We start from the raw sequence: 22,416 nt of genomic DNA, 5'->3' as shown, positions 1-22,416 counted from the left end.
TGTTACACAAAATTTGCATGTCAGCAACTTTGACAATGTTTTCAGATATGTATTATACAATGTCAACTGACACGAAACTGTGGAATACACAGCTCTCTGGAATATTCTGATTGGACAATCGTGGTCAGATTCAAGATGTCCTCCCTGCAGCCTGTAGTGCGATGATGAAGACTACTGTTTTAAAGGTGCGTTCGTGCCATGTTGTAATTGCCGTAATTATGTTATTTCAACTTGTAAAAAGCATTCATGTCCTTGTAGAGTTCGTAATTACAGCTTGTAAGATGGGAATTTTCGGAGAGCCCCTATTTGTACACATGACCACTGCAGATTCATTTAGGCGTTGATAGTGTTGCCATAGAAATGCATAATTTCAGCTCAGAATAGAATGTCACCTGTTGTAATCTCAAAACTGTGGTAATTATGCTGCTTTCATGTGCTATCGAAATGTCCTACTTCCCACTTCTGAAATTGTGATTACGAGCTCATTGCATTCAAGCGCTCTGTTGTCGGAAAGAACAGGAATCATGGAGGACACCAGGTTTATTCTTGCATATTTATTGGGAAAATCTCATTAAAGCCTAAATTATATTTAGCTTCTCATTAATTGACAACCGTATGAACATTCACCGTATCTAGATCAGTAATGAGCAACTTCAATCCTGGAGGGGCCGGGCCATTGTCCTGCAGAGTTTAGCTCCTCCAACCCTGACAAAAAATCACCTGCCTGTAGCTTTTTAGCAATTCTGAAGACATTGTTCATGTGTTTTTGATTTGGGTTGGAACTCTGCTGGACAGTGGCCCTCCAACACTGAAGTTGCCCATCCCTGATCTATATAGTCAGCTTGCTGGCAACTCTGGAATTTTGAGTCAAATACAGGCTATTTTTGCTGTGTATAAAACATATAATACGCTTCAAATTATGTTTCATATATGTAAATATGCACTACTTTAAAGACACGACAAGGCGATGTAACTGTTGTGGAAAAATCTAATAAAGAATACCAGTCACAGCAGCAATCGTTCTTTCCTCCGCCATGTTTATGGCCCGCCCAACTCTGGAACTTGAGTATCAAAATTATCTCTGAGCTTCCCAGTGGTAAATACGACTTGAGAGGGGGTCCATGTGCAATTTTTAACTAGAAAACTCATATTTACAAATGTAAGGGGATTTACAGTCAAAGAGCCAGAACCAGATATGATGAATGAAGACCCAGAGTCAGAATTATAATAAATTGAAGAAAAGTTTTACTGAAGATAGTTTGCAGTTTCATCAGCAGAAGTCAGCTTCAAGACTCACATGGAGTTCGTAGGTCGCCCCGCTTACAGTTACAAAGATCACAGCAGTTATACCCTTCACTAAGGTCTAAGCTATGTCCTTGCTTCAGGTTGAATGATTCTCAATGGCTAAGAAATAGATAAACAATAATTTTCCACACATAAACAGATAGACTGAAGCATATCTCCATCGATTTTGCAGCTGACACTCTGACCCTGAAGTAAGGCACGTCGTGACCTTTCAGGTCGCAGATTTGGGTTGCTGGGCGCCAACATGTTGAAGAAAACAAGTCAGTCAATCCTTTACCCTGTAACCAAAAAGATTAACACACACACCGACACACAGCTTCTTCAAGGTTGGATTTGGCCAGGCTCTAACTATAAACAGGAGAGTCTTCTCACAACATCAAGATAATGCGTTCTTCCTCTCAAGGACACTTTAATCTAACGCAGCAAAGTACAGCTTTTAGCTAAGAAATGGTCAAACTATTGGTTCCATTGACCCTTGTGACCTACTGTAGTTGTCAGGGTACCCCAGAAAACAGATGTATGTATTGACGTTGAAGATGCTGAAGACCTTTCTCAAACAAAACAAGTCCATATTTCATTTCTAGAAGCCAGGCTAAATAAGCAAGCACTGTTACTGTATTCAGATATCAAATACAGACATTAGATAATACATGAAAAGAACATTTCAGTAATCACACTGGTAACGTTTATAACAAAATAAAATTGCATAAGCTTAGAGAAGTCATTCAACTCATTTGATATTTAGAAGGAAAAATATTGATTAATACCTTGATTATAATCACTCATCACATACACTGAAGCAGCAGTGGATACCAGAATCCACCCCCTTCACAATAATTCTGATAGCACATGAAGAGAGCATTAGGCCATGGCGTGGACACAGCATAAATCCAATACTGTTAGGGTTATGTCTTGTTTTTCCTGTGTTCTAATTTTACCCTGAGTTGGTTTTGCTCTGGACCATACCATGATGGTTGAACAAACTCATGGTTATTAGTTTCAGGTTGACAAAGCTAAACCAATTAAATCAGGCTTTGTTGATACCATGACAATGATCATCAACTTTCTCTGTCAACTCTCTGTCAACAGTAGTGAACAGCAAATCACTTGCCTTGAAACATATAGAAACTCCAAATCAATACTCGCAAGAGAATCATTCATCGCAAGAGATTTTCTCTCTTCTCCCGAAGATTACGAGATTGAAGATTATGAAATACATAAATGCATTTCCACAAAAAGAAGAAAATATCTTGCTATTATATGCAAGTGAAATTTGTGAAGTTAATTTATATACTTGATGATATATATATATATATGTATGTATGTATGTAAACGATTCCAAATCTTATTTATATTGCATATCTATATATTTATGTTCATTTAAACTACATATTTAATAATAGCCTAGTTGTTAAACTAAAATTACTCATGTGTATTTGGGTATACCATGTGTATTAGGGGTATAATTATTATTCATATAAAATAATTATAATAAATAATCATCTTTTTTCATCTTTTCAATTTTGTATTTAAAAATCTTTTATGTATGTAGTGACCTTTAATTTGGAGCAAGAGAAACTGGGGAGTGACTTTATTTCATCAGAGATGTGTCACTTTGCTCACAGCTGATTAGTCCAGTTTTGGTTTGAGATTTCTTACCTAGAACATAACATAACATGCCCCGGAGCAGGTTAGCCGCGGAACGTAAGTTACTATGGTGATGAACACTGCTAAAAGCTGAGCCACTTTCATGGTGCCTAAAAAAACAGGTTCAGCGCAAACTAAAGTGAAACATACCTTGCTATCCACCACCTAAACCTGCTTCATGGTATAGGCCTCTGTTTTCTGTTTCCTTAGTTCCTTGTTCCCGCTTCTGGTTAGTCTACTTGGTTACTCATTGTTTGATTAGTGTTCACACCTTCACTGCATTGATTGGTTTGGTCTATGTATTTTAGTTTTCCTCAGTTCATTCTTTGTCTGTCTATGTTAGATATATTGGGTTGTTCTGTTCAAGTATTTGCCAGTTCTAGTATCCTGAGTGTCTTGTTATTTTGATTTTCTGTTTTATTAAAGAATTATATAATAATTATATGTTATGTTCACAGTCAAAGTTTATACTATTGATTTTTATTTTATTTATTTTTTTGTGTTTGTGTAAGTTTATTTTTCTCCAACAGCTCATATACCTATAGGATTTTAAATATTTTATCCAACAACTTATAAAAACTAGAAAAAATTGTTGCACTCTAAATTGAAAAAAAATAAATAATAATAAATCCTCGGGTGCATAGAGCCAAGGGAATATGGAAAACGAGCAAGAAGGTGGCTGGCCGCGCACTGGATTCAGTACAGACTACAGAAGTCTATAAAAAAGAAAAAATTATATATATATCCATAATATATATATATATATATATATATATATATATATATATATATATATATATATATATATATATATATATATATATATATTATGGATTGCATTGTGCAAAAATATGTCATGTATGCTAGCTTCTGTAGTCTGTAGCCTACTGAATCCAGTGTGCGGCCAGCCACCTTCTTGCTCGTTCTCCAACAACTTATATGCATATAGAATGGTGCATAAAACCAATTCATAAGTAAAAAGGTTTAAATAATAAATCTGCTCCATAGTGAATTCCAAATGATCAAGAGCTCAGTGCATTCCATTTAAACTTTATGCACGGATGGAAGGAAGTTAGCGAGTGATTCACTGCCTATGTTCAGTTCCTGTGTTAGGTTTTGTAATTCTTTTGTAGTCCTTTTGCTGATTGGTTCCCCCTGTTCACTAGTCTTGATTTCTCCCAGGTGTGTCTTGTTGTATTGTTAGCCTTGTGTATCTATACCCCTGTGTTTCCTGTGTTTGTCAGGTCTTGTCCTTTTATGGCTTCATGTTGGTGGTTGTCTCTGTTCTGTTCCCTGTGGATTATCTCTGTTCCGTTCCATTCCGTTCACAGGAAACGTGAATTTTTGTAACTTTTTATTAATAAAACTTGCATACTGCACATGGATCCAGCTCTACCTTATTTCTGAGTTCTCCCAGCAGGACAATTGTAGCCTACGTTTTATGAACAGTACCTGTTCTGGCTGGTGCAATCTCTTTTAAAGTCACCAAGAAATTAAAATTGACAATTGCTCTTTTTTTATGGAATGTTGCAGTATTTATTATAAATGATTTCACATCATTATTTTTTTTTTTTTTTTACAAATTCATGTGCCCTTATATTTTTAATCAAAATAATTTTCCTCTTGCAGCGACATCTCTTCTCTGATGACGTGTTTACTGGTGCAAAGGCAGGAACCTGTCACTCACTTGACATCACAGAAATAACAAATGACAACTATCCAATCAATTCCAGAGGTACAAATTCAAGTCCCACCCTAAAAATGTTTTTACGTTACAAAATGGAAGAAAAGACTGTTGCAACTTCCGTTTCATGCTGACTTTAAGCTTTAATATTTATCACTTTAATTAAAAAAAGGTCAAATGTATATTAAAAAATATTGCAAATAACAGCTTTATGGTGATTTTGACTGGCTGACTGTACATTACCCCTACATGTCTAAATGGTAAATTGTATAATTTCATAGCAGATTCTACAAGCAAACATTCAGTTTCCGATGTTGATTAAGTATCACAACAGTATCAGTATCAGTATTAAGTATCAGTATTTTTTTCACAACACAGAATATGTGTAGAAGCTGATTTTTTTACAATCTCTGTTTTCTTACTTTTTCTACAGCTGTTGCAGTCCAGTGAAGTTCTTTCTCGCTATTTTGTAAGTGGTGTAAAGTGGACAAAAGCGCACTCAATAACATGGCTGATGTCACCCATAACAGCTCCTTTAATCAAAGCTCAGAATATGGAAATGTCTACTGCCCACAGACTGTGTTCAGCGTCTTGACATTCACACTGCTGGCAATGCTTGTGGTGGCTACATTTTTCTGGAACATGCTCGTCCTAGTCACAATTCTCAGAGTCAGAACATTCCACCGTGTGCCCCACAACCTGGTGGCATCCATGGCCATATCTGATGTTATGGTGGCTGCTTTGGTGATGCCTCTCAGTCTGGTCCATGAGCTCAACGGTCGGAGATGGAAGTTGGGCCGAGCTCTCTGCCAAGTCTGGATATCTTTCGACGTCCTGTGCTGTACGGCCAGCATTTGGAACGTGACCGCAATAGCCCTTGACCGTTACTGGTCCATAACGCGCCACCTGGAATACACGCTGAAGACCCGAAAGAAGATCTCTAATGGGATGATTGGCTTGACCTGGCTGCTCTCGTCTGTTATTTCCCTCTCCCCTCTGTTTGGCTGGGGTGAGACCTATTCAGAGATGGACATGGAGTGCCAGGTGAGCCAGGAGCCATCTTACACCATCTTTTCCACATTCGGGGCCTTCTATCTGCCTCTCTGTGTTGTGCTGTTTGTCTACTGGAAGATATACAAAGCTGCTAAGTTCCGTATTGGATCAAAGAGGACCAACACCATCACTCCAGTTGCAGAGGCTGGAGAGGTATAAATGATACTGTGTGTTGTGAAATGCTTTTTCTTAATGCAGCAATATTTTATGATCTTTATCTGCACACACCAATGTTTTAATTTTGTACAGACTGTACTGCACATAGAACTTCTTTCTCAATGTTTTAAAATTCCAGAACATATTCTATTGATTCAGATCAGATCATTATTCGACAGAACATCACTAGACAGCAATTCAATAGGCAATTGAACCTGAATGTCCCATTAGCTTGCTCTATTACTTTGAAAAGCATGGTATAATCTCTGAGCATGTCACAACACTGTGGCGAATAGTAATCCTGACACCTTTCTTAGATAAATTCCACATTATTTTCCATTCCATTACAATCCTGTTCTACTTCATTGGGTTTAGGAGTGATTGTCTAAGTTTTGACACAGAAACTGTAAGGGTTTAAAAGCTTATGCTTAAATGGCTATTTTCATGGCCATTCTAATACTGCAGAAGTCCTATGCAATTTCGCATTATGTTATCTAGACCCTAGAAGAAATGGCACACAAAACCTACATGAATGCATGAGTGAGGTCAGCATGTCATGCATTGGATTCATTGGATTGGTTTTCTTTGAAGACTGTTTTTATATCTATATTCTCACTGTAATTAAATCATTTAAGAATTGAACACTATTCAAATATCTGGGATCGGTGCAGTTAATACTTTTATTCAGTATTCAGATGGATTTCTTTTATTAATAAAAAAAAAAATTCTTACAGACCCCAAACTTTTGAACATTAGTGTAAATATTTAAAATGTAATATGTAAATTACGTTCATATTCAATTAAATTCACATATATGCTGTATGAGGACACATGGAATATTGAGGAATTGAATGATTTTATAGAAAGAAATTGTTTTAATAAAATAAATCTAGGTTGAAATCTACGTACTGTGGTTTATTTGATCATAATCTATGCTCCTGACTGATCCACTCAAGACACATGTGTTCCCTCAGGTAAAAGAGGCCTCCAGGCAACATCCTCAGATGGTGTTCACGGTCCGCCATGCAACTGTGACATTTCAGACTGACAGTGAGACGTGGCGAGAACAGAAGGAGAAGCGAGCGGCTCTGATGGTGGGCATCCTCATCGGAGTGTTCGTCCTGTGCTGGATCCCTTTCTTCCTCACCGAGCTCATCACTCCGCTGTGCTCCTGTCACATTCCACCGATATGGAAGAGTGTCTTCCTCTGGCTGGGCTACTCCAACTCCTTCTTCAACCCGCTCATTTACACAGCCTTCAACAAGAACTATAATAACGCTTTCAGGAATCTATTCTCCCGCCAGCGCTGAGAGATAGCAAAAATATTGGCCTCGCCACAAATGCCAGTTTAAACCACCCATTTGGGGAAGTGTGGTTATCTGAGCTCTTCAAAAAGCACAGATTTATAAACGGAATGATGTCTGGGGCTGGGCTTTTAATGCCAGGAAAAGTGACCAATGGACCCAGTGTCTAACAGTGAAGAACACTCATCAGAAATGTCAGTCTGTTCCCTGCATTAAATGAATATAGACTGCTTCTGGCTTTTGACAGTCAGTTTACATTTACAGTATGACATTACATTCATTAGTTTCAACTGAACTAATTTTAAAACATTATGTGACTTCAGTAGAATGAGTATAAATTGAGTATCTTCATAACACTTTTTTTTTTTTTTTATGTATACTTTTATTCAGCAAGGGTGCTTTAAATCAAAAGTGACAGTAAAGGCATTTAAATATTTAAATCTATTTCAAATAAATGCTGGTCTTTTGATACCCTGGTAATCCAGTTCTCGCGAGAGCACAAGTTGAATTTGCTCAGCGAGTTACTCTGGTGTCGAGTAATGATGCTCATTAAAGGAGAAGTTCACTTTCAAAAAAACTTTTGCTGATAATTTACTCACCCCCATGTCATCCAAGATGTCCATGTCTTTCTTTCTTCAGTCGCAAAGAAATTAAGGTTTTTGATGAAAACATTCCAGGATTTCCCCCCATGTAATGGATTCTATTGGGACCCAAACGGTAGAAGGTCCAAATGACAGTTTAAGTGCAGCTTCAAAGGGCTTTAAACGATACCAGACGATGAATAAGGGTCTTATCTAGCGAAACGATCGGTCATTTCCAAAATAAATAAAAAAGTTTAAGTTTTATAAGCACAAACGCTCGCCTTGCTCTGTTCTGTGATGCGCGTTGAAGACGTCACGTAATACGCAATTACGTTGAAAAGGTCACGCTTGACGTGTTTACAAATGTGCGGAAGGAGGACCATATACACATTTTCAAATGTATTTGTGTCAGTTTATCGTTTAAAATGCCCATTTCGTGTGCGTATCCTGGGTGTTTTAATATTAAAAAGCCAAAAAGAACATTTTCTTCAGGACAGAAATTTTTCAAGCGTGACCTTTTCAACGTAATTGCGTATTACGTGACGTCACGAACGCGCATCACAGAACAGAGCAAGGCGAACATTTGTGCTTATAAAACTTAAACTTTTTTATTTATTTTGGAAATGACCGATCGTTTCGCTAGATAAGACCCTTATTCATCGTCTGGTATCGTTTAAAGCCCTTTGAAGCTGCACTTAAACTGTCATTTGGACCTTCTACCGTTTGGGTCCCAATAGAATCCATTACATGGGGGGAAATCCTGGAATGTTTTCATCAAAAACCTTAATTTCTTTGCGACTGAAGAAAGAAAGACATGGACATCTTGGATGACATGGGGGTGAGTAAATTATCAGCAAAAGTTTTTTTGAAAGTGAACTTCTCCTTTAAATATGCCCCTCGATCTGAGCTGCACCAATCACATCGGGTTATCTGATGTAGGCGGGCCAGAGGCGAGCTAAACAGATGACGACAGCGCTGTGATGTCGAAGTCATTAGTAAACATTGCAAGATGGCTATGGATGAATACCAGTTGTTTGAAACGGCTTTGGCCGCTACAATGAACGAGTTAGACTTGGGTTTTTATCTAAAACAGGAACAGAAGACGCCGCTCGAATCGTTCCTTTGCAAGAAGGACGTTTTTGCTGTTTTGCCGACCGGATACGGTAAGAATATAATCTACCAGTTAGCTCCGCTGGTAGCTAAGCGTATGGGGCTTGTTGTGATTGGTCGTAGTGTTATCCAGTTGCGTGCAGTGAGATTTTCAAATGCATGCTTGGTGCCGCCCCTCGAGCTGGCCGATTTTCATTAGTCGATGCCAGACCATTAATCTTTTAGATTTAGGTCTGGATTTCCAGGCAAGTAACAGTTTAAGCTGTAAGTAAAATATTAAGCTGCACAACTGTTTTCTACATTAATAATCAAGAAATTATTCTTGAGCTGCAAATCAGTGATTTCTGAAGGATCATTTGACACTGGAGACTGGAGTAATGATGCTGAAAATTCAACTTTGCCATCACAGGAATAAATTACATTTTAAAATACAGTGAGGAAAATAAGTATTTGAACACCCTGCTATTTTGCAAGTTCTCCCACTTGGAAATCATGGAGGGGTCTGAAATTGTCATCGTAGGTGCATGTCCACTGTGAGAGACATAATCTAAAAAAAAAAATCCAGAAATCACAATATATAATTTTTTAACTATCTATTTGTATGATACAGCTGCAAATAAGTATTTGAACACCTGTCTATCAGCTAGAATTCTGACCCTCAAAGACCTGTTAGTCTGCCTTTAAAATGTCCACCTCCACTCCATTTATTATCCTAAATTAGATGCACCTGTTTGAGGTCGTTAGCTGCATAAAGACACCTGTCCACCCCATACAATCAGTAAGAATCCAACTACCAACATGGCCAAGACCAAAGAGCTGTCCAAAGACACTAGAGACAAAATTGTACACCTCCACAAGGCTGGAAAGGGCTACGGGGAAATTGCCAAGCAGCTTGGTGAAAAAAGGTCCACTGTTGGAGCAATCATTAGAAAATGGAAGAAGCTAAACATGACTGTCAATCTCCCTCGGACTGGGGCTCCATGCAAGATCTCACCTCGTGGGGTCTCAATGATCCTAAGAAAGGTGAGAAATCAGCCCAGAACTACACGGGAGAAGCTGGTCAATGACCTGAAAAGAGCTGGGACCACCGTTTTCAAGGTTACTGTTGGTAATACACTAAGACGTCATGGTTTGAAATCATGCATGGCACGGAAGGTTCCCCTGCTTAAACCAGCACATGTCAAGGCCCGTCTTAAGTTTGCCAATGACCATTTGGATGATCCAGAGGAGTCATGGGAGAAAGTCATGTGGTCAGATGAGACCAAAATAGAACTTTTTGGTCATAATTCCACTAAATGTGTTTGGAGGAAGAAGAATGATGAGTACCATCCCAAGAACACCATCCCTACTGTGAAGCATGGGGGTGGTAGCATCATGCTTTGGGGGTGTTTTTCTGCACATGGGACAGGGCGACTGCACTGTATTAAGGAGAGGATGACCGGGGCCATGTATTGCGAGATTTTGGGGAACAACCTCCTTCCCTCAGTTAGAGCATTGAAGATGGGTTGAGGCTGGGTCTTCCAACATGACAATGACCCGAAGCACACAGCCAGGATAACCAAGGAGTGGCTCTGTAAGAAGCATATCAAGGTTCTGCCGTGGCCTAGCCAGTCTCCAGACCTAAACCCAATAGAGAATCTTTGGAGGGAGCTCAAACTCCGTGTTTCTCAGCGACAGCCCAGAAACCTGACTGATCTAGAGAAGATCTGTGTGGAGGAGTGGGCCAAAATCCCTCCTGCAGTGTGTGCAAACCTGGTGAAAAACTACAGGAAACGTTTGACCTCTGTAATTGCAAACAAAGGCTACTGTACCAAATATTAACATTGATTTTCTCAGGTGTTCAAATACTTATTTGCAGCTGTATCATACAAATAAATAGTTAAAAAATCATATATTGTGATTTCTGGATTTTTTTTTTTAGATTATGTCTCTCACAGTGGACATGCACCTACGATGACAATTTCAGACCCCTCCATGATTTATAAGTGGGAGAACTTGCAAAATAGCAGGGTGTCCAAATACTTATTTTCCTCACTGTATTATGTAAATATATAATAAAAAAGAAAATGTTTATTTCAAAATTTGAATAATATTTCACAATATTACTGTTTTTACTGTATTTTTGATCCAATAAATGCCCCCTTGAATTAAAAACATTTTGTACAGACCCCAAACTTTTGAACAGTATATATAAAACTGTTAAAATAGACATACTGTATATAATTTAAGACAGCGATTGAGAACTATATTTATGTTTTTATATTAACTTGAATAAAAACATGTATTTATTTTGGGGTATGGAATTCTTACTTCAAACTTTCCATTGAATTATTAGGTTTTATGGGATTTAATGAGAAAAAATGACCCAGAATGTGGTAATTGGCATCCCTTTGGTAATTGATGATTTTAACTAAGATCTGTTTTAGGATTTGGTTACATTTTAATTTACAAGCACATTGCACCTTTTGTTTAGGCTATATCATTTTGGACACATTAACCTTTTATGTTATTCATTGTAGATTATTATTGTTCCCGATTACAATGCAGCCATATTCAGACACAAATGAGTGGTACAGATGTTTTTTGTTACCGTTGTAAGATATAGCTTGTTAAAATTAATAAAATAAGTTTGACATACTGTCTCTGTTTTGATTGAATATGGAAATTATTTTACAGCTCCACTGATAATATTTATGAGCTGTTATTTGATTCTCATGTTCTCATCAATTTTAGCTGATGACCAAGCCAGAACCTTTCCAACTGTGAAGTGAGTAGCGATGTAATTTAGACTTTGACTGAAGTCATCTCTGCTTTTAGAATTTTAAAATGGTGGATCAGCAGCACTTATTTCCCATGTAATGTCTGTGCAAATGATATTGGGCCACTTGACATCTGTAAAGAGCCTGGATTTTCATTCAGTCCCATCCATGTCTGAAGCTCCCACTTGTAAATGAAGTGCTCATCATTACGAGCGGAAATAGCAATGTAAATAGGAGCAATCTTGATCAAAATACTAAAGAACAGATGAAGGGCTGTAGATATTGTCTAATATTTGGGCCTTAAAGAAAATAATTCAGCCATTGAAAGGTATTCAGATCTAATACTATGACCTCATTCACCTTCAATAAAGATGCTTCTGGCTGTGAGTATTCATATTAAGATATGTGCATGGGAATCAACTGTATCTTATTTAGCTGTTCGTTCTATCTTGCTGCACTTACACATTAGAGAATGTGTTTTGAAATCCATGAGACAAGAGATTGACAGACCAAAGGCTCAGATGGCTGCAAATGGAGCTTTGTGGAGAGCTTTTGAGATTGTAACACACTGCGACAAAAAAAGAGACGTTTTTAGGGCTAATTGAAGTGAAGTGTCAGGTAAGAAAATTGTTGGTGGCGTGGGAGACATGAATAATGGATGTGACACCTGCCTAAATGGCACCTTCCCCTTTAGCAGAGATGGAAGGGATGGTAAAACATCTGACTCACTGAGGAAATAAACAGATACATGATCCTTTTTTTGCAGGTATTCAGGTATGAAATAATAATTTGATCAGTGTGTGGCTCAAATATTCGAATGCCCTCATTATTTTCTACCTGAGGAGGGAAAAAACAGGCAGATCAGAATGAAATGAGCTGCATGTAAAATACGGATCTATTTTTGAACCACTGGTGTGGGATATTATTTATTGGCAAAATCTTGTTCCTTTACCAAGGACAGATGCATCTAAACAATTTGTCTTTTAGTGGATGACAGAACACACCTTTTTTATTTTTTTGCTTTTCAGAGAGCTCTGTCGTGATTTCAGATCAGTGAGCTGGGACTCAGAAATGAACTTTTTTCATAACGTTCAGATTCTTCAGCCTTTAGAAAGAGACAACACAAAGAGATGGAAGAAAATAGCATTGTTGATGGTAACCTGGGAAACGATATATTCGGCAACAAATATAATGCATATTTTATTGAATGATGAGAAAAAAGCTAGAGGTCAGATCCATTCTTTGAAATATCACATCTGAGATTCCTTCACTGAAGATTATGGGTCGCCACTTTTTCTGTGACGCCTATGGCTAAATGTTAATGGAATCTATAACCTTTATTAAAGGGATAGTTCACCCAAAAATGAAAATGCTGCCATCATTTACTCACCCTCGAAGAATGTAGGTAACCAAAGAGTTGATGGGACCCAACTGACTTTCAGAAATTCATACAGGTTTGGAACAACTTGAGGGTGTTGAAATGATGGAAGAATTGTCCTTTTAGGGTGAACTATCCCTTTTAGTGAAAGTCAATAAATTCAGGTATTGCACATATTTTCTGTGATTTGCATTGAATTATTTTTTATTTTTTTTACAATATAATCTGACTGCATAAAAATCTTGAAACAGACCACAACTGAATGGTTTATTGCTATATAAAGACATTCAATAATACAGTTTAGTCATGCATAAACATTTGAGACTTTTTATTGTCACACAGCAAGGCATGTTTTACACGATGCTCAATAAAAATATCACACACTGTAAAAAAAAAAAAAAAAAGATCAATAAGTTATGACAAGATATGTTTTTACATTACTTTAACTCATCAAAATATGTTAAGCAATTTTCAACTTTTTGTATTTATTTATACAAGATTCAACTATTTTTTTTAAGTCAGTTTGATGAATTCAAGTTGTAATGAATTAAACATCCAAGTTGATTGATGTAAAAAAATTAAGGACACAACAAAAAATGTTTTACAGTGCAGGAATCATAAAGAGCAGAACTGGAAGTAGTGCAAAAAGTAGTGCATAATATAATTTTGTTTCTGACTCATATTCTATTGTGTTCTATGAGGTTTATTAATCTGGATCTGGTTTGAATATATTGTTCCCAATAATGACAGATGCATCAGCTGAATGTGTTTTTTGTGAAATTTCTGCACTTAAATTGCTGTTCAATTATATTCTGATTTGGCTGTGTTTATGTATTATTTAAAATGGCATGAAAATATAAGATTGGTGCAAAGATAAATGCAAAACGAGACATACTGCCAGATTTTCTCATTTTCTCAATTACATGTGTATGAGATGGAAAATATCAGTAAGAAACTATATCATAAAACAGATTACACAAAAAAGCATTTCGGTCGAGAGGATTCAAGCAATGCAGACCTTTTTTTGTTCTCAATCTAACTGCAATGTCATTAATATTTTGCAAAGTGTTATCTCCCTGCAGATATTAAGCAATTAATTTTTCAATTATTATCAAAGCATTCTTTCACAATACTTTTTGATATTATATAGCTTGATTAATGAGAAAGATTGTCTAGGTTTTAAATTCAAACAAGAACAATGTAATTGATATTTTTTTTACTCCCATCTATTGCTCAACTGCCACTTGATTGAATTTTTAACTACTCTGCAGAACTTTAATAAGTAAATGATGTATAATTGTGTGACAATCACAAAATTGATTCCCTGTGAATGTACCCATAAATACAACATTAATCGACTCTCTATCAATAACTTTGACTGGAACATGACTGTAAATGTGCAATGGACACATTCTGACTATTAATGTATGTATCTTTGATTGTTTTTTATTTGCAAGGCCTTTATTACAACTTTGTTTGGCTGCTGTGTTATGCAAACCTGCCCCCTGGTGTACATACATGGGAAACACATTGCCTGAGGATTAAAGAGTCTCTCTATTCGTCAAGAATACAGCACAGCCAGCAAAGTGGTTATGTGCAGTTCAATACATATTATTAAAGAAAAACATAGCCTACATATATGTACTATGATGTTGAAAACCGATTTTGCTGCTTCATATTTTTGTTATAGCCTATATTTTTTTCAGGATTCCTAGATAAATAGAAAGATCAAAAGAACAGCATTTCTTTGAAATCTAAATCTTTTGTAACGTCTTGAATATATATATATATATATATATATATATATATATATATATATATATATATATATATATATATATTTAAAAAAAAATCTGTTTTACAGACTATTGAATGGTAGGCCTATCATGTTTTCCACAAAAAGGATCATGTGTAACCGAAGAGTGGAGAAATGCCTTGTAAAATATCTAGGTGTTCAATATACAAAATCGTATTACTGAGATATTATAAGCCTTGTGACAACTTACCCATAGGACAATCAGCCCTGGTCACACCTACGGTAGAATTTTTTTCTGTGGAAACTATTCTAGACTTTGAATAGAGATAGGCCTAACTCTGAGCATGGTGAGCTTCATACACTGAAGGTGGAATATACCAGCATGTTCTGTAAATGTTAATCAGCCTGATGCCCCAAAGCTGTTGTGTAATTATCACCTGTTGTCTCCTTTTTGTCCAGGTGAGGGCACACTAGACAGCAAAACACACTCCCTCCATTACGTGAAACAATAAGCCTATTACAGACTTGATCAACTGCTTACGGTAATATTATAAGTGCACATACATGGCATAGCCTACCGTTTATGTTTGGTAGAGGTATATTTCCTATTTTTATCTCAACGAGTCCATATAATCATACGAATAGTTGTCACATGATCAAAGACATCAACATTAACAGACCTTGACAAACTCTGAAACGCATCCAATCGGAAGCATAATTAGATCATTTAATTGACAGCTAGATTCAGTGCAGGGATGGGACCTTGTGACCTGAGAGAATTAGGTTTTGACATCCCTTTACCTGACTGTCTGACACAGCGTGACAGACTGATTAAGACCAATTTTACCCATGTGGTCACATTTTGCCACTTGCTTTTCAGGTGTAGCCATCACATCTGTGAACAAGCTTTGATTTCTGGAATACAGGCCACATTTTACAATTGGTGTGAAGGTTTTCATTAATTTATAGGCAAACATCCTGAGAAAAATTCAGAATCTTTCATTTTATATCGTGAAACGGGCAGTTGATGTCATATTCCACTTAAACAGGATCCTTGGGAAATCGAATCTAGCTCCAGAGCCTCCATCAGCACAAATTAGTCATGATTAAAGTTTAACATCTAACGAAGGACAGATCAAATCACTTGGCAACACAGCAGAATATAACACACTATGACATGATGAATTAATTCTGATTCAGATTAGGCTATAGGCCTACTCATTGAGAGGTGTTATGCTATACAACTCTGACGGCCAATAATAGGCCTATGCTGACATTTCAAGCAGAATAGTAGCCTATATGATGAAATCATTAGCCTACTGCCAAAAGCCATTTGCTCACACTTTCCATGACAGAGTTTATCTGTTTTGGGTTGTGAAGCAAAGTTGTTAATTCAATATATTTTGATTTCAATGACGACATTCATATAACAGAATTTGGAAGCATATCCTTGCTCGGTTCAGCTGCTTTGGTATTGAAATAGGCCTATGTAAATGTTTAATAAGTAGGCTATAGCCTTATTATTAAGGTGCGGTCACATTGGCGATATTTCAGCGAACTTTCGCGGGCAAAATAGGCCCATGATTGTCAATGCCGGGTGTAGCCTAGTAGTGACGTATTGTAGCCTATAAAACACTGCGCATACAGAAGTCACTTTCAACCCAAATTCTCGCGGGACCCATTTAAACATGAACGAAATCTTCATGGAGAACTTTTTCGTCCTCAAGCAAAACTCTTGAATGCGCGGATTCCTTTTGAAATGACTGGATTTCGCTCGATAAACTTCGCAGACCACCTCTGGAATACTCGGTTCTGGGGTGCGTTTCCCGAAAGCATCGTTGGCCAACTATGGTCGCAAGTTCATCGCAATGTCCATTGAACTCTATTGGTAACGACGGAACTTGCGACCATAGTTGGCCAACGATGCTTTCGGGAAACGCACCCCTGATTGGTCAATCGCGCAATCCCACGTTATGACATTTCCTAATATTAATGGTCGTCAAAGCGACGGCGTATAGACGTTAGGCGCTAGCCTACTCTCTCCTATCACAAGAAGAGAGGGAATCATTAAGAAACCATACATTTAAAAAAAAATATTAAAAAAATAATAATCAATAATTCACAACTTTACTATTTATTTGGCAAAAAATAAAGTTATTTCAGAGATGTTTCTTCAAAGTAACGTACAAATATTCCTATACAAAACAAAATCAAAGTATTGTCTACAGTTTCACAGAGGATGACCAACTAGCCCTTGACTGCATTTCACCTTCTCACTTAGGCGACTTCTTTACAGGCTTACCTTATTAAATTACTGTGGATTCCTCCTGCCAGAAAGTATATATGTAATCAATACAGATATATTGTCATTGGTCTCTCTCCCCCTCACTTAAGTTACTCACATTCTATTTTTCTCCCTCCCTCCTTTTCTCTATCTTGTTAGAGCACATACAGAGAAGCTGGCATACATCCAGCTCTCTTAGTGTGCCCAGACTTGCTGCTGGGATGAGCGCAGTAACCTTCAAGGAAATGTATTCCGGTGTCATTGGCCGGACTCCGTGCTTCTGTTTGCAGATAGAATACAGAGGTTCCCATTCTCCGGCATCATGGGAACTCCTTCCATCCCTTGCATCTGTGCCTGCACCCACCACCAACCAATTATGAGCGAAAACAAAAAGCATGGGGAAGAAATGAGGCACTGCACCCTCTGAGGAATGAGTCTCTTCATTTCAATATCAGAGCCAGAGGATGAGCAAGTTGGCACATTCAGACCAGGAGGCCAGCATTCAGTATTCTGCCTATTATCGAATATTATCTCGGTCAACCAGATCACTAAACGTTGATTTAAACTCTTGATATGCTGCCATCAGCTTTATGTTGAAAGTGTGACAAGCTGGACATGATATTAATATTTATGATAATTAAAAAAGATCTTAAATAATTAACATTTTGGAATCTTTACCATCATCCTGTATTACTTAATTACTTTGCTTTTGGCATCACCAATTGCTAAACAGAAGAGAGATTTATGATATTCTGACATCATTTAAATCAGAAAGGAATGCAGCAAAATTGGACTTGGAATGAAACCACTTTCATCCCTAAAGCATTTATGCATAAAATATTCATTTCTTGGCATTCATGTGATATTGCTATGAATAACTAGACACAAAGCAATAAAAACAAGTGGCATATCAGGGGATTTGACAAACAACAATTACATCAAATTGACTTTAATTAAAAACTGATGAAAATATCATGTGATGTATAACCTCTGGTTCAAATGTGTGTGTGTGTGTCTGTTGATTTTCCTTGAACAGAAGTGAAAGCTATCTTACCCAAAGAAGAATTGCACATATTAAAATGCTAAAAAGGCTCAGTATTTATTTATCCATTACTCCATTACTTTATTGTTTAAAAATGCCAAATTCTGTAGTGCTGACCTAATGTTTTGTAGAACGTTTACATCTGTGCATTTCATTGTGCAAACATCATGCTTGTCAATAAATTTGAATAATATTTTATTCAGGAACTGTGGTGCTATGGAAATGACATGTGTGCCTGATTGTCATTGCTGTGAAACACCATCGCCCACATACCTCCCATTTTCCCTGTCCCGTCCCTCACAGGCCAGACACTGTTCTATCTATTTGCACACTGTCAGTCTCAAAAGCAAGTGGCCCTCTCCTTCTCCTTCTGGGCAAGTCCCTCCTGAGAGGCGGCCATTCCTGCCTGCTGGGATACTGACAGTTAACCTTTCGCTCAGAGATTTCTGGGAGCTCTGCCAGATTTTCCCACCCTGAATAGCTTTTTAAGAAAAAGCTGCAAACTTAACAGATCCTACATCCCATTAGCTTATACCTACAGAGCCTGTTACAAACCTCTGGTGGAGTGAACAAAGCTCATGACCTCTCCATGTGCAGCATCTTGTTGTTCTTTAAACTTCTAAATACCCCACGCAAGGTATTCCATATTTGAGGTCATCATAGTTGCCGTCACTGGCAAATTATACAGTTGCATGAAACAAGACTGAACATTGCACATGGTATTGAGGTAATGAAAAAATATAAGTGAGCTCTCTTTTCTCCTACACACAGAATCAGTACAATAGCATTACAATGTCAATGGACACAAATGAATATCCTGTCATTTATGGCATACATCATAAGACATCTCTGAACTTTTGATCCTCTCCAAGTCTTGAGAGATCTATTGTTAACCCAAAGACTTAGTGAACAATAGTGTTTGACACAGGGAATCTGGGGTACAGTATGGGTGTCTCTCGTCCAATCTGGTAATTAAGTGGGGTGAGAGCCAGGAGGGGCTCAGCAGGGGCGATGCCTGGATGGTAGGGGTGCTTAAGTCACTGCAGGGTATGTAGGAGATCACAGAGAGCCAGAGACAGACACCCCACCAGGATACCAGGCTGCCTTTTGACATGCCAGGAGTGCGGAGGTGTCACCATGCTTGTGTGCAGATTTGGGATTGTGTCTCTAATTCATGGAGCCGAATGAAATGAGTTCCACCACTATATACTTTACTATACTATACTATACTATACTATACTATACTATACTATACTATAATGGGGCAAAGGAGTGAGAATAGTTTGGTCTTACCGTTGTAAAATTCTCAAATTTTGTTATATATTGTTAGCTGAAAGGCTCTTATATAGCAAAACACAGGATAATGAATCTGTACTAATTACCAATGCTTGCAGAGTTGTCTTAAATTTCTCACAATACAGCTGTGAAAAAGTACACAGCATGAGCTACAAACTAATTAATTAAAATAATATTACAGAGATTACTATCCACAGCAATTATGAGCCATTAGGTCAGTTTAGCAATGAAATTCTCAGTCTGCCCTAATGATAGCAAACCATTAAGTCCATTGTTCATAAGTATATATATATATATTCCTCTTTTTTTTTTTTTTTTGTAAGACTCTGTAACGCAAGTTTACATTTGCCACAACAAAGAGCTTATAAAAATCTGATGCCATTTTTAATGAACCCCTGTCCTGCACATAAATATAAAAAACTGTCCAATTGGATATGAAAACATTCTCCCTTTGTATAAAATGAAAACGAATTTATTAAACATCATTTAGGGAAAAATTATACAGGGTCTTTAGGTTCAACAGTTTTTGAAAATTAAATCAAGGGCTTGCTCCCCAAAGAAATTGAGATCATATCATTACGACTATTATACTTTAATAATATGACATTAATTGAAAACCAAAGAGTGACCTGCTGGAACACACTTTTTCTCAGCAGTGCCTCTTACAAAAAATGCCCCTTGGGTTCATTTACAGTAGTACTTACATTGGGAGCTAATAAGTAGAGTTAAATGAAAAAACGGGACAACGTTTTTAATTAGGGCAGTCATCCCTAAGAACAACATACTTCAAGTTGATGAGTGAGATTTTCATACCCATACTGCAAGGTATTATGCTGGTTTTGACCTACAAAAATGACTCAATATAAGGTCAAGGTCGAGAATCATCATGTCCTGCTGTGTGTCAAAATTAGAATGATTTGGAAGAACATAGAGCAAGTTGTCCTAATTTGACTCACAATTACAATCAAAAGCCATTTAATCAATCTAAAACTATTTTAAACAGCATTTTGCTAATTATTATGCATGTAAGCTTTAATTAGTTCATATTAATTGAGAGGCTACTTGTAAAAATCCATTTGCCACAATGAAGGATCATTTCAAATGAACAATTAAAAGAAAAAGAAGATGAGGAATGGTAAAAGGACCTAAGATATAGGCACACTTTAAAGTGTTGGGATTGATTAAACACACACACAAACACACACACACACACACACACACACACACACACAGTATACCAATAACAACACTTTCTACACTTAAATCAGTTGAACAGCGGGCAACTTTTTGTCACTAAAACATTTGCAGAGGGCCATTACCCAAATCCTCAATTGAGAGGGTTCTTAAGGAGCTTAAGGGTCTTGAATCTCATAAGAGAGCAGTCTAAAGAGGCGCGTTCAGCTCCGCTGAGCCTTTAATAAGTGAGATACATCCCTGTCCCTCTGTGCACCTCTCTTTAGCTCACATTTCAGTCAGGACTTCAGCGGATGGCACTACTGAAAGTAGGGTGAAAAGGTCTCCTTTTCTTTGTACACAGATGATTTTTTGGTCAGTTCAGTGTCATTCCAACTGCATAAAACAAAGTAAATGTAGTTGCTGTACACACAGCTGAGGTCACTGCTATAAAGACGCGATTATATTCAACCGTTTAGGCTACGTTTAAATTTTACTTAGTTCAAATTTTCCAAAACCTTCTACATTCGTATTACAGAATGGAACTAATCTAGCAGCAATTTACCCAAGTTTGACATGTTTTGACATCATGTTAATCTAACAGGTGAAATTAATAGAAATGGGTCTGTCTTTATAATTTCACGAGGATTACAGGCAGAGAATTTACATTAATTGCCTATTAGTGCTTTCACAAGTTTCTTTTTTTTTTCTCCCGGACGGCAAAAACAGCCATGCACGAGTTCAGAACACGGCGTAATTTGAGATTTGGGGTTTACAGATGAGAACATCGACACATATGGTCTTGAACCACCAATGAACATGGCTACATCCCTAAATGCATAATGTCATTTTACAACAAAGGAAAATGAAGCCGACGCACCGCTGATGCGTTTCCCTGCAGCTGGCAAATATCATGCTTACTGAAGTCACCGAAGTTACGCTGTGTAATCACGCTAATTAGGCTGAAAAGCAAAATTTTACATTTGTCCTCTTTTAAAACTAAATGAAACTTTATATCAAAAGTTAAAAATGATAAACATTCAATTAAATTATTTAAAATGTGGAGTATTTAGCTGAAATAGGCTATTACAAATAACTTAGGGAAGAGATGATGTGGATTGGAAAGACTTTTTTTGAAGATTTTTATTTAACCTATAGAGTTAAAAAAAAAAAATAACAATAAAGATTACAACTAGAACAAAAAAAGAAAGAAGAAAAGAACTTTGATTCCATATGAGACCATTTTTTATATAGCCTATAGGCCTATATGGGGGGGGGGCCTATATTTCCTATTCCTATAAATATAGCCTATATTTCCATATAATAGGCAGAATTCGATAAGTTGATCGCAAGAAACATTAAGCAAGAACATTTTAAATATAAAGAACCAGGAAAATCAAGAACTCAACAATAGTTACTGGTTTGAAGATGGTTCCTTGAACACAAAGCGCAGGGGAAAAAACACTGAACAACTTTACATAAATATTTTTTGTTGATTTAATGAGACGATTCACTTAAAAAAAAGACAAAGTCTGTTCCACAAGTAGGCTAGATCATTCTCTTATGGATTCCCACCATAAAAACAAACATAGCAGAATCTAGCTGTCAACTTTTGGATGAATAAATCAGCGATGTGGAACTTTTGCTCCAAAACCTGTCATCAACATTGTTTTACAGGGTTATTTTACATCTGAGTGATAAGTTTAATTTCATTCGCAAGCTTAATATCCAATTTAAATGCATATGGTATTACAAGTGACACCGTTTTGCATACACTTTAAACATTAGGTTGTAATGAGGTTTGGTGATCTCGGAAAATTTGATAAAAGTTTAAATAAAGATTAATCGTGAATTAGATGAAAATGTATTTCCTATAGGCTAATTTTGG

The 22,416-nt window shown here is 36.9% G+C and overlaps 1 protein-coding gene across 1 annotated transcript; it reads left to right on the top strand.

Moving 5' to 3' along the window:
- Nucleotides 1-5,143: 5,143 nt before the first annotated feature.
- htr5aa (5-hydroxytryptamine (serotonin) receptor 5A-a) lies at nt 5,144-7,155 on the top strand (the record flags this gene model as incomplete). The annotated part of the gene is made up of 2 exons (XM_084118588.1): nt 5,144-5,842; nt 6,820-7,155. The coding sequence occupies 2 exons, from the start codon at nt 5,144-5,146 to the stop codon at nt 7,153-7,155; spliced, it is 1,035 nt and encodes a 344-aa protein (XP_083974714.1).
- Between the last annotated feature and the right edge of the window lie 15,261 nt (nt 7,156-22,416).

Source organism: Abramis brama (assembly GCF_963993115.1).
Source record: "Abramis brama genome assembly, chromosome: 7".
NCBI classification, from domain to species: domain Eukaryota; kingdom Metazoa; phylum Chordata; class Actinopteri; order Cypriniformes; family Leuciscidae; genus Abramis; species Abramis brama.
The sequence above is the reverse complement of the archived record's forward strand: the minus strand, read 5'-3'. Positions and strand labels throughout refer to the sequence as shown.